The sequence below is a fragment of the Podarcis raffonei genome, chromosome 5, assembly GCF_027172205.1.
Source record: "Podarcis raffonei isolate rPodRaf1 chromosome 5, rPodRaf1.pri, whole genome shotgun sequence".
In the NCBI taxonomy this organism is placed as follows: domain Eukaryota; kingdom Metazoa; phylum Chordata; class Lepidosauria; order Squamata; family Lacertidae; genus Podarcis; species Podarcis raffonei.
This window is the reverse complement of record NC_070606.1, coordinates 54,195,960-54,209,839: the sequence shown is the minus strand read 5'-3', so window position 1 is coordinate 54,209,839 and position 13,880 is coordinate 54,195,960. Positions and strand designations below refer to the sequence as shown.

Genomic DNA, 13,880 nt, shown 5'->3' with positions numbered 1-13,880 from the left:
AATCCTGTGGCTTTTGCACTTTAAAAAAGATGCTATAAGAGGCAAGCACTATGAGGCTAATTCTATGGCAAAAGAATTCAGGATATGGTGGTGATCAGGTGTGACGGAGATGGAGAGGGGTTCAGCTAAATTAACTACTTCTTTTGTTGGACCAAATGCAGCTATCTGCCTGTCATTATATCTTACGTTTTTTGTGGATTTTACACATCAGGAATTTGGCTTCAGGACCATCCATTTGCTGAGCTGACTCACAGCCAAGTCTGCAGTGTGTGAAAGTGTGCTCATTCTCTCTGCTGAGCAGATACTGGCCCTTGTTGTAGGAGGGACAAAATTCAGCTGCATGACTCACTGACTTAAAAAAAATAATACTGTTCTTATTTTGTTACATTCATTATCTTAGGTCTTAGTCTGCTTGATTCTTTGTTGTTTATTATTATTATTATTGCAGCGGAAGGAAAGACAAAAAGGAATGTAATTTTAGCAGCTGCCCGTCCCAATTTTATAACAATCTGTAAACAGCTCCCTAACCATGTCTCTATCCTATAAAGAAGAACGTTATCCATTTGCATGAACATTTAAAAACCAAGCCCTGTATTGCAGATATGCTTAAAATTATAAATGCTTGCAAATTTGGAGATGAAGATTGAGGAGGGCATGATAGCATTCTTCAAATATCTGAAGGGCAAAGACTTGTTCTACCTTCCACTGTCAGAGGCTTTATGCTTCTGAATACCAGTTGCTGGGATTCACAGGTGGGCAGAGTGCTGTTGCGCTCACATCCAGCTTGTAGGCTTCCCACTGTCATTTGGTTGGCCACTGGGAGAACCAGATGTTGGAATCAATGGGCCATTTGCCTGATCCAGCAAGACTCTTCTTATGTTGTTCTCTGCTGCCCCAGAGGGCAGGCCTAGTTCTAATGGACTTAAGTGACAGGAAGGGAGATTTTGGTTGAACATTAGGAGAAACTTGTAAATGGTAAGGGCAGTTCAACAATGGACCCTGTTACCTGGGGTGGAGGTGTCTTCCTTGCCAAAAGTCTTCAAGCAGAGGCAGGCCAGCCCTTTGTTCTGGCTGTCTTGAGCAGGGTGTAGGCTTAGACCTGTTTAGAATTCTCCCTCCAACTCTCTGAATCCTCCTCATTGGACTGTTTGAGGGGCGGGTAGGAGGAGATTTCTAGAAACATATTTCAGTAACTTTGAAGTTCTCCAGAGCATACTGATAACCACCACCTCTAGTTTCTCAGGGTTCCTCTTTTGACAGGGTTCCATGTTGGCACTCACTCCTTGTTTGCAATTATAGGGAATGATAAGCAGATACTGGATCAGTCTTGCTTGTTGTCAGCAATTGCACCCACAACAGGTACTGAATCAACGACCTGAGGAGTGGGTGGTGGGAACTTAGCTTTGATGCTAGCCATACCTGCCAAGACAGCTTCCTGCTAGAGCAGGTGAGCTGTAAATCAGATTTGGAAAGGGCTTCCTTGATCATGTGAACAATAAACAGACCTTCTTTTGCTCTTAACAATGTTGTGATTTTATCAGTGTCCCAAGAACCAAATTGGCATCTCTCTTCTTCCTTGCACAAACTTCAAGACGCAGATTACTAATCACCTTTGAAATAGGAAGAAAAAAAATTCTAATTCCTTAAGTCTACCAGCTACTCAAGCATTAGCAGTTTTCCTTCTCTCTGCCCCTTCCCACCATGAGTTGCCAAATAACTGGAAAAAGTTGTCCTGACCTGCTCTTTCGCATTTACAGCAATGAGGCATCAAGCTATGGAGGCGAGTGAGTTTACTCTTGAAGTGCCTTGCAAACAATTCACAGTCTAAATCACTATTCCCTAGAGTTGATGTTAACAGATGCAAAAAAAGAGAGAAGAAAATGTGCCACTGGGCAGCTACTTGAGAATGCGATCGAGGCAGAGAAATGGGCCTTTTTCACCACCCTCACAGCCACAAAGTTATCCTCCCCCCCCATGTTCAGTTGACTTCATGGCACGACTTTCACCACTTGCCCTCTAGCCAATGTCCAGCTTGTTTCATCGCCCTTCATTCACTGATATACCAATGTGCAGAATGGGTTCCACAGCGCCAGAGAGAGAACTCAGGCCAGGAGTCCAAAGGCTTCAGCCTGATCACCTGCTCTATCTACTGGAAAAGGTCACAAGCAGATAAACAATTGTTATATAGAAGGGCAGAATACAAATAAAACTGCAAGCTCCCTCAACAAGCCGTAATAACTTCCACAAGGACGATTCCTGGGAGAACAAAATCAAGCCATAATTTAATCAGCTGTTTCCTGATCCTCTTTGCCATGGACAAGAATTTTGCCACTGTGATCTGATTTCCTGGAGTTTTATCTCTCAACTCATGTAAAAACTTACTGACCTACCAGGTAAGGAGAACAGAAAAGGAGCAATGAGCTGGTTATTAATTCCAAAATAAATATTGCAAAAAAGGAGATGACTCACAGCTTCCATTTCATCATCATTACATGGAAACACTCTCAAAGCCATTGAAAGGCCCACATACTGCCCCAATAAAACCTCAGAAGGCAGGAGGACTTTTAGGGTGGGATCCAGACTTAGTTGTGGTTAGAGAAGGCCCACTGAAATCAGTGGGACATAAGCTCACAATGAGTAACTGAAATACCATTGATTTCAAGCTGCAAATATGAGTAAATCTGGACCCAACTTTAATCCATCAAAATAAAATATTAAAACACAATAAATGCAAATAGACTAAAATGTTAAATAAATGCATTTAATATCAAAGGCCAGTGCTTGCAAGTTTTGTTTTGTTTTTTTAAAAACCATTTAAGATCTGTATGAAACATTTTAATTTGAAGATGTCAAAATCAATTAGTTACAAATCTTCATTTCTTTGCTGCCTGGTGTCTAAAATGTACAGAGTAGATTTAAGACAAGCACTTATTACTTTCTTGTGTGGCGTCTATCAGTCTGCAGAGCCCTGGGATATTGGGAAGACATGATATCCCAGTGACTCTCAGTGCACAGTGGTATAGGTGTAATTACCATCTCAATATATTTTTGACCATTAGTTTGCAATTAACATACCTCTAACTTCCTTCCGACTTGATCGTTGCAGTTGAGAAACTGGGTCAGTAGCTGTGGATTGTTACACAAGCTAGAGCTGATGATTTTATGTTTAATAGTCACCTCAGGCTTTCTCTCTATGAAATATTCAGCGCATCCATGTGTGGCAATGATGTAATTATAAGGCCGCAAAGGTAAGGGCAGCACACTTTGGGAAAGTAAAACAGTACAGGAAGCAGCATCGCAGGATGAGTTCCAGGGAGGCCATCATCCAGGGAGGGTGTCACTTGTCCCCATTTTCCTGATGGGGCTCCTGTGCCTTTAAGCAGCTAAGCAGTAGGAAATTTAACTGTGCATTTCCATACTAGGAAAGACACACCTGTTGAGTTTTTGCCAAACATGCAGCTGTTAAAGGTACAGGCTCTCTGCCAAGGAAAGCTGACAATCCTAATGCAGAGAGGGGCTGATTCTGTTCATGTTTGGTTTTGAAGCGGGGGTGGAGGGGGGATGTATATTTTGGTGAAAGGTTACTCCACCTTTCAAGGTTGTCTGACAAGCAGTGCTTTCCATGATCTGCAGCGGCAGTGATGGGGAAAGCTTTGCCTGCTGCTACCTCTATTGGGACGCGGGTGGCGCTGTGGTCTAAACCACCGAGCCTAGGGCTTGCTGATCAGAAGGTCGTCGGTTCGAATCCCTGCGACGGGGTGAGCTCCCGTTGCCCGGTCCCTGCTCCTGCCAACCTAGCAGTTCGAAAGCACGACAAAGTGCAAGTAGATAAATAGGTACTGCTCTGGCGGGAAGGTAAACAGCGTTTCCGTGCACCGCTCTGGTTCGCCAGAAGCAGCTTAGTCATGCTGGCCACATGACCCGGAAGCTGTATGCCGGCTCCCTCGGCCAATAAAGCGAGATGAGCGCTGCAACTCCAGAGTCATCTGCGACTGGACCTAACGGTCAGGGGTCCCTTACCTTTACTGGCAATACTGCACAAAATGGACCAGTGGTCTGACAGCATTAGGCTGCTTCCTGTGTTCCCATGCCTCTGTTGAGAATCACAAGTGGGGAGAGCCTCTGTTGAGAATCACAAGTGGGGAGAGCTTGCTCATTTCCCATAGGTAGGTATCTGGCTGGCACTGTGAGAACAGGATATTGGACCACTGGCCTGACACAGCAGGGGTCTCTTTTGTCACGCAGCTGTTAAAAGACACAGGAGACCAGCTTTGGGGCAGGGTGGGACACTGGACCCTATTTATTTTCAGAGTGGGAATTGGGTTATCTACATGCAGACATCAATGAGCGCCAAATGGGAGGGTGGACTCGGAGAAGGTTTTGGCAACAGGGACAAAACAATACCCTTGCCAAACAATATTGAAGGTTTGGAACCAATGGGTGTTACGGGCTCCCCCTCACTGGAGATCTTTAAATAGAGGTTAGACAGGCATCTGTTGGGAATGCTCAAACTCAGGATTTGAGCAAGAGATTAGACTACAAACCCCTCACCTCCCACCCCACCCCAGCTCCACAAGGGTCATCTGTGTGGTGGAATGTTTAGAATCATGAGCTAAGATCTGGGAGTTCAAATCTCCACTCAGTCATGAAGCTCACTGGGTGACCTTGGGCCAGTCACAAGTTTCTCAGCCCCACCTACCTCACAGGGTTGTTGTGTGGATAAAATGGGAAGAACCATGTAAACCACCTTGAGGTGGTATATAAATGTAATCAGAGAGTAAGCATACTGCCTTCACAAAACTGGAGAATATTTCTGGAAGCAGAGATTAGCATGCAGATCAAATTTCTCAGTTAGCCTGGATGAGACTGAAGATAGGGATGGAAATCTAGCCGAAGAAGCAATTACCCACCCACCCGCTGAGGATAGGAGGAACCCAACACAATAGAGACTCTTCATGGGCGACATAGGAGGCAACTCCTAGGGGCTGAGGTCCCTTTGCCCCCTCATAAAATATTTGAGGGCTCCCTCAAAGTTGATAGGCATTGCCATTCAATTGGTGTGCATGCACTGCATCTTGTGATCGATTATGTGGGACAGGGTTTACCTGGTTCCCCCAATAAGTTATTCAAGCTGGCACCCCTGATGGCCCATCATTCACTGTGAAAGCACCCAGGCCAAAAGGCACACTAAGCAAACATAAGTGTTCTGGAGCTTGTGATAGCTTGTGTATAAAATTGTTTCATTATTTTTTAAAACAATAAAATCCTGAAAGTTAATTTTCTAAACGTTTTGACAGTTTTCTGTTAGCCTAATGTGAGTAAAAGGTTAAATGCTGAGGTCCCAAGATAATAGCTGTGTAGGCTGAGCCCACCCTTTGAAATAATTAGGAAGGCTGGACCCACCTAGACCCCTCCTGAATTCCACTCCTTGCAATTGCTGTCTTAAGCAGGGAGACAAGTCAACACAGGCCCAAATCCCCTTCAACACAGCTAAGCCTTCCATAATACAGATGACCTCTCTGGCACACCCCATTGGGAAGAATGTATTCTGTTTCTGTATGTAATCCATTCCATTGCCCCCGCCTCAAAAATGGCGAAACCAACTGCCTACTAATCACTGTAACTGTATTATATGCGTCTGACATAGTTTTCTAAGGTGTCTCAAGTCAAGTTTTCCCGTCTGGCATGAATTCCATTTACCGTAGTGATGACATAACAGAGGACCTCTCTTATTCCCAATCTTGAGGCACACCCCGTAGCTAGAGAGAGAAGAATGCAGCTGGCTACGTTCAAATCACAGCCGCAGCATTCCTGAGGCACCTTTATGAGCTTCTGTCTCATGATGAAACAGGAAGGATGAGTTTCAGCTAAAGCAGGCAATGACTGTGCGGTGATTATATGAAATGGAGACTATTGATCCATCTCCCATCGTGTGCAATTCTGGTTTTGCTGGGAGAAATGGAAGCATCTTCAGCTACAGGGTCGTCTTCAAGGGGGGATGTTTGCTGCAGTCTAAACAGGAGTCCAAAGGGTGTGGGTGTGGGACTGGAGATGACAGCACATCCCCACGGATTTTTCAACAAGTAGGTGGTGGCTCCTGGCCAAGAGGATTTGGTGTAGGCCGTAGGAAAATGACATAACTTCTTGTATGGCTTTGAGTTCTCATTGCATTTTCTCAAATTCCACAGCTGGGAAGAATTACAGTCATCCCCAGCCACAACCATTTGGATTAGGGCAGTGGTATCCAAACTTTTTTCAAAGAGGGCCAGATTTGATGAAGTGAAGGGCCATGAGGGCCAACCAAAGGGCAAACCAAAGTTGTTGACCTTTATTTAGGATTGAAGTTGTGGAGGTTTTTTTAGGATTTTACCCCAGGAAATAAACTGTCACAGGGGCCAGATTAAACCAACCAGCTTAATCTCTCACTCTTCTTCCATTTCAATGTGAAAAGGAGAGTCCTCAAGGATTTTTCTGACTGCTGGAGAAGGTGCAGTTTGGTGCTAGGAGATCTCATGTCTGTGCATGCCCTCCAACGCTCCACAGAGGAAAATCGGGACATGGTTTTTTCAGGGCCGTGCTCTCATGCAAGGCAAAATAGGACATCCCAGGATCCAATCAGAAGCTGGGATGCCTTCCGTAATTCTGGGATGTCCCGCTCAAAGCAGGACAGTCAACAGGTATGGCCTGTGCCATTTTAACTTCTGTGTTGACAACAGCAGTGACACAGTACGAACCTAAGAGGAATCCTGCTGGCTCAGACCAAGGATTCACCAAGGATTCAGTCCAGCATCCTCTTTCCCACTGGGACGCTCGAGCCAAATAGCCCTCTCAAAGTGCCACTCCCCAGCAACTGGTACTACAGATGTGCCACAACCACAAACATCTGTCCTCTAGCCATGCACATGCATGCACACCCACTTCACATCCTCCTCACCAGCATTTAGGCTTCAAAAAAGGGTTTTCACATTTTTCAGGCCTAATTATGGGGTAGGAATAGGGAGTGAACTTTATGAAGAGTGCATCTGGGAAGCCTAATTTCAGCCGGAGATGGATGGGAGGGCACCGGGGTTTTGTGGACATATGTGCGCCACCAGCAGATGCCACAAAGGTGACCCATGACCAATTCTGTATTAAAACAGAAAGACCAGGTGCAATTCTCCTGTGTCCATTTTACTTAGAGATCTTTCGATAAACACTGTGGGGAAAATAACAGCCTTTCTGATTGCTCCTCTTTAGTAATTTCACTCTCTTGCTGGGAGATGGAGAATTTCCCTCTGCTTAGCTAGGGCACTTTGCTAGCTGTTCCCGCTGTGGGACCAAAGGGAGGGGGAATTGTCTTTCCTATCTGCACTCAGTAAAGGTACAAGCCAGCTGTGAACAGTGACACACATCACGGATGAAGTGAAGGCCTTGCACAGACACAGCAGCAGGTTGCTTCTTGAGCTCCCCCACCCCCACCTCCTGCCTGCCTGCGTGAATGAGTCATCTCACTCTTGAATTGCTTCTGCACTACCTGCTTCCTTCAGAACTGGCACCGGAAACTTATTCTGCGCAAACCAGGTGATGTCACTTCCAAACCATTCCACGTTTGTGTGTTTTTCACATCCTTATCCCCTCCCCAACCCCAAATCATCATTTGTAGCATTAAGACAAGTAAGAAATTTGACTGCCCTGCAAATCTTTGCATGTTAGTTCCCTGTCCCTGGTGCAGTGCAATACATTAGTAGCCCTGTCTCTGTGGTTGGGTGCCAATGGGGCACCAGTAAATTTTGAAGAAGTGAATCACGTAGAACATGGAAGTCCACATAATCTGCCCATCTGAGACTGTTATTCAGCAGAATGGACAGCAATATGGGGTGGGAAGCAGCAACCTTGCCAAATGGAGAGGAATTGGACCTCATTTCAGCCTTGGAATGACTCCATGTGATCTCAGCAAGTGATAGCCCTGAGCCTGAAGGGGGTTCAAAATACAAACGTCAGCATGCCTCTCAGGCCCAAACTCACATTAAACTGAGTGCAGATCTTCCAGTGTTTGAGAATAATTAGACACGTCTCCATTTTGGCCCCCAGTATACTCATTTGCTCCTGAATTTGACACAAATATTTCATTTCAGTTTTCTCCTGCCTCCCCAATGCATACATTCCAGGAAAGTGAGAGCTCTAGAAGTCAAGCATCTGCTCCAGTGGCAACAAAAAATGTCTCTCACATATAGTTCTCTACAGCCACAGCAGGCACTGTAACTCTCCAACAGTTTGACACACACTGCCATTGCCTCCCAAGACAGATGGATGCCAACCAACATGTGCTAATAACAGAACCTTATCAGTGGGTCCACCTCACCTCTTACTGCCCCAAATACACCTTTGGGTCTGGCTGGCTAACATACCATTTCTAATAAAATTCTAGCATTTATTAACCCCAAGCCTTTAGCACCCACAGGGCAGGACTGGAACGGATAGGTAGAAATCACAAGGAAGCAGATTTTGCCTAAATAGGAGATGAAGTTTCCAAACAGTAAGAACTGTTCAGCAGTACAACAGACTGCCTTGGGAGGTGGTGGGCTCTCCTTCCCTAGAGATACTATTTGAGCAAAGGCTGGACAGTCATCTGTTAAGGAAGCCCTGCTCACATCCTGTACTATAGATCCTGCACTGCACAGGAAGTCTAGATGGCCTCTGCTGATTTGTGATTCTTTAGTCACCCTTGCCTTCTTTACTGCCCATGCAGGAGGCAACTGGAAAGACTGTATTTATTTACCGGCTGTACAGAATGTCTAATGTGCATGACATGGGAAGCACAGCAAGGGGCTAAAACAATGAGGGACACAAGGTCAAACCACCTCAGTCCACACGTACATAACGAATAGCCAAGTAAGGCGTAAATCCCCCAATTTCCCTCCACACTCCTTTTGGAGCTTCAAATGCACATTGGTGCTACAAACATACATGATTCTGAACTGGCCTGCCACATCAACTAACAAAATATTAAACAAGTCACTGTTGAGTGTGCTTCACCAATAGCAATGCAACCAAAGAAATGGATAGGTAATGGAAATGGTTGCTAATATCAACCAAATATCCTACCAAATATCAATGAGAGGTGGAGGGTGTTTGGGTTTCCAGCTGAGAGCTGCTAGAAGCATCTTGGTATGTAGCATTCTCTTAATATTTTCATCAGAACAAGGATTTGGATTAATGTTTGAATCAACACTGAACATTTCCACAAGGCATGACTCACATCTAACCACGGGGTAGATGCGAGTTAAGCTGGGAAACATTTTGAGGTGAGTCCAAGATTTTGCACTGTTGCCAGCTTGAGGGGTGGCTGAAACGTATAAAAAAATAACACGTTGCCTTTAAAAACCAAGCAATTTCAAACATACCGAACTCCTTTTAATAAAAATGTAAGTTACTCCGGGAAGTGCTTCAAGGAAATATTCATGATCTCCCACCCTCTTCGACCAGAAATACGAGAAATTGGATTTCTACGCAGAGGTTCACATGGCTTATGACAGTCTGAATAAGACCCTCAGGAAATAGCACAACTCTGGCCTAAAGAAACAAAGGCCCAATTCTTATGACCAAGCAGTCACATGGAGGCCGATCTGTATGGAAAATCATTCATGTGCAGCCACAAACATCTTGTAAATGTGGGTGTGCGGTGGCATGGTGAAAATCGGAGAATCGGCATGATGAGTGGCTACACATGAATGGCTCCCCCTACAAAAAAAGATAACAAAGAGGCCCTCTATACATTATAGCCGTGGTGGGAGAGAGGCTGCATCCCATGGTGCTGCTGTCATGCTTAAAGGGCCAACACCATATGGGTGGAGCCAGTCAGACAAGTTCTTCCCATGTAATCATCAACCCAACTGGGACTGGGTGGAAAGCACCCCCACACCATTGGTTCATTCAATGGTACACAGGCCTGGCACCAGCACATGGCATACTGGGGAAAATACTGTTCCACTGGCACTGCTCCTAGGCTGTTGCTGCTACTGCAGCTGATGTGGCTCATCTGAGTGGTGGCAGGGATTGAGAGGATGGCAGTTGCAGTGTGTGTAATCTCACGGGAGACACCATCCCAGATACAGTGGCCCTGCTCCTAGCCCCACTCCCAACAAGGCTGCAGCAAGGGCTTGAGAGGGAGCACTGAGCAGGGCTTCTGGCCTAATGTGAAGCTGGAGACCTTCCCAGAAAGCATATGCAATAGCAAGATTATGTTGTTATATCACTAGACGATTCTGATTGGCTACATGGGCTCTGCATATTAGAATGCCTAAGCAAACATGAATGGCTTTCTCATGCAAAGAGAGAGCCACAGTGCCAAATCGGTAATAATTCTGGAATCTCTCTCTCTCTCTTTCTTTTTCTTTTTCTTTTTCTTTTAGTGTAATTGTGCCCATTTATTTCTTTATTGCAGTTTTGTCAGAAGGCTTTTTTAAAAAGGGGGAAGAAAGAGATGAAGTAACAAAAGCAGCTGTGCGGTTAAAATTTCCACTCGTGGAACCCTCCAGATTCCCATTAGGCCAATCAGCTTTGTTTAAAATAAGAAAGAAAACCAGACAAAAGTTTCCTGTGCAATAGTAGTGATGCTCTTTTTTATATCTATGTCTATATCCATCTGAAGAGATAAGGGAACAAAATAGTTTAAAAGAATAAGCTGGCAGTGGGTTAAAGCAATGGCTCTGCAGAGTTGGTTAAGATAGTAAAGGTAAAGGTAAAGATACCCCTGCCCGTTCGGGCCAGTCTTGCCAGACTCTAGGGTTGTGCACTCATCTCACTCTATAGGCCAGGAGCCAGCGCTGTCCGCAGACACTTCCAGGTCACATGGCCAGCGTGACAAGCTGCATCTGGCGAGCCAGCGCAGCACACGGAAATGCCGTTTACCTTCCCGCTAGTAAGCGGTCCCTATTTATCTACTTGTACCCGGGGGTGCTTTCGAACTGCTAGGTTGGCAGGCGCTGGGACCGAGCAGCGGGAGCGCACCCCGCCGCGGGGATTTGAACCGCCGACCATGCGATCGGCAAGTCTTAGGCACTGAGGTTTTACCCACAGCGCCACCCGCGTCCAGCCTGGTTAAGATAGTACATGACCCTAAAATACACCCTGTCATCTGGGCGTCTTTTCAGGCAGATACAACATAGAAGGTAGTTCAGTTGCTTCAGGGACAGTGACAAGAGCCCACCTGATGGTGAATACTCTTCTCCCATGCCACTCTTACACAAGAGCAGTTTAAAAATCCATGTTGTGATAACTATGCCTCAGAGAGAAAGGGAGGACGGGGAGACTGCAGAGGCCTTCCTTGGAATGGGCTCATGGGCCAACATCACCAAACGTATCTTGAGATGCATAGGTAATGTAGAGGAAGCCGTCATCATCTTTGTTGGCTGTGTAGACCTCTGAAACAGTCAGGCTCAGGCAGGGCAGGCTCTTGTTGTCCACCAGCAGGTAGAAGGCTTGAGTGGCTGTCAGGGACAGGCGGGCCCTCAGACTGTAGACAAATTGAGACATAGATAGATCCCCTGAATCCAGGAATTTGACCCGCCTCAACTGAGGGAGTGTCTTCTCCTTCTGGTAACGCTCAAGCACCACTGGAATCTTGCTTGGATACTTTGTCCTGATATCAGTTGTTTCCTGCATCCAAGAGGCTAAACTTTTCCTCTGCTTGAATGGACGGTCAACATCTTTCTTTAAAAACACAAAAGACCCTTTTCTCCCCCTCACCGGCCCTTTCCACTTCCACTCTACAGCACTAACTCCAGGCATATCTCTCTCTGTGCATGCTTTGCGTGGCACAGAATCTCATACATAAATACAGAACTTCATAGTAAAGAGCTTTTTAAATGTCCTTCAAATTTCTTGTAAGAAAAGTAAAATATTGAAAATTAAGCGGTTCTTCTGAGATTGCATTTGTGGGTTGGGGAAGAAGCAGATCAAGAGGGAATCCAGAGTTTAGCAGCGAGATTGCACCATCATTTATAATACAATCATCACTTTTGAGTTAACCTAGGCCTTTTTCTTTTCAATAGGCAGGCCAAACTGCAGAATTTGGAACCCAGCATAATGAGATTTTAAGCAGAACCCTAAACTATATGACTATACTCAGTCCCAACAAAAAGCCTAGATTTGAAAGGGATCTGCTAGGGTTCTCACACAAAACCCTTTCAAGTCTGAATCTGTGGGGTTTGGGAACAGGTGACAAGAGGATGCCAGCTTTGTTTTCACAAGCGCATGCTTGTTCTGTGGCTTCATCCCTTGATGCAGTCATGAGATCCGGTAACAGCAGGGGCATCAGGCCTGGTTTGAAGTCTGAGTAGATGAAGAGAAAGGTGCTGGGAAGAAAGAGCCCTAAAGCAAAATCAAACCAACTTGCAAGCTCTGATGTCCGCCAAAAGAAAGGAGCACATGCCCTGTCTCTCTTGTCTCTGCTCATAGCATGAGCTGCCTCCATGTAGGAGCATGTGATTTTGAGCGATCTGAAATTGCTCTGTGAAAAGCGTCTGCTATCAATTACTTATTCATGTTGTTTCCGACAGCTAAAAATAAACCAACTTTTGTATACGTACTGTGATGCAGGAAGTATACCAAACAATGTGAGGGATTAAATTGAAATTTTCAGAGCAAAACTACCAATCTGGAGAAGAAACTTGTGTGTGTGTTTGTGTGGCTGGAGTGTGGGTGCACATTTCATACTTTGTCTTCTGTTTGAGTATGGATGTGTGGCAACTTAGACCCACCTTTTTTCTGAATAGATTTTCTTTCTTGATCATTATCCTCCCCACTCCCCACCCCCCAATACTAACTAAACTTCCCTATGCTACCTTCAGCCTTGCTCAATCAGCCACAAGTTACACCACTCTCACCAATGGATCCCCTTCTCTCTTTATCTCTGTCAAGTTGGGTTATACAGGAGGAGTCCAACACATTTTTCAGTTGGAGCTGGACATCAGCATTATTCAAGCCTGTGGGTCTGCAGAAAAGGAAATTGCGAAACATGGACTATCCTTTTCAAATTGAGAGCACTGTGGCAAATTATCTCTGTGGGAACTGAGAGCACAATCTAGAAGCCCCTGGTATTGCCACATGCAGAGATGGACACATAGGGTGCTGGCCATGCTGGAAATAACAATGCAGCTTCATGCGCTTCTGGCATAGTAGGCACCCTCTAATTATAATGGTCACAGCAAATGCCACAGTATAAGTATGCACACACAGAGATGCTGATTTCACCTTCTGAATGAAACCACTTTCAAACTTTTTCTTTAGATGATAGGAAGGCTCATGCAGGAAGGGATATTCGCTTGGACGCACTAGCCCCAAGCCACATGGAATTTTACATACACAAATGTAAGACACATCAGATGTAATTTTTAGGCATTACAGAGCAGCCCTTTGGGAAGGGATTTAGAGCCTATGCTTTGGATGTAAAAGCCTCAAGGGCAATCTGGGACCTCTCTGGTAGCCTGATGGGGTAAGACCATTGCCTAAGGCCTCAGAGAGAGGTGGCTTTACATATGCAGCAAGCACTCTTTGCTGTTAAATCATTTGCTCTCCCATCCCTAAGTGGACGTGTGCAAAGGAGGCAGGCTGTTAAATGAACGTTCATGAATTACTTATCCACTGCTGTGAATTTATCAAGCCCTGTACAAGCAAGGGGACCAGGCATGTTTATAGAAACCCATTCCACCTTGTCCTCCTGATTCACTTTCCATTCTGCCCCCAAGCCATTCAAAGCCTGTAATCAAGAGGAGCCGGAAAGGTTGTTCCAGGATTAAGTGAGTAGTCTGTGCCTAGTCATAACAGAAAAGCATTTAATTGAACAGTTGTTGGGCTGCATTAACAAAGACTACTCAAGGCACATGAGTTATGCATCCTTT

At 45.3% G+C, this 13,880-nt stretch overlaps 1 protein-coding gene across 1 annotated transcript; it reads right to left on the bottom strand.

Annotated features, from left to right (window-relative positions):
- Positions 1–11,316: 11,316 nt before the first annotated feature.
- LOC128413389 (microtubule-associated proteins 1A/1B light chain 3C-like) lies at positions 11,317–11,769 on the bottom strand. The gene has a single exon (XM_053387428.1). It carries the CDS (start codon positions 11,767–11,769, stop codon positions 11,317–11,319), a length of 453 nt encoding a protein of 150 aa, XP_053243403.1.
- Between the last annotated feature and the right edge of the window lie 2,111 nt (positions 11,770–13,880).

What these genes read in the sequence shown, in the direction of transcription:
- LOC128413389 (XM_053387428.1), bottom strand. Translation starts at nt 11,769, where the DNA reads ATGCCTGGAGTTAGTGCTGTAGAGTGGAAGTGGAAAGGGCCGGTGAGG.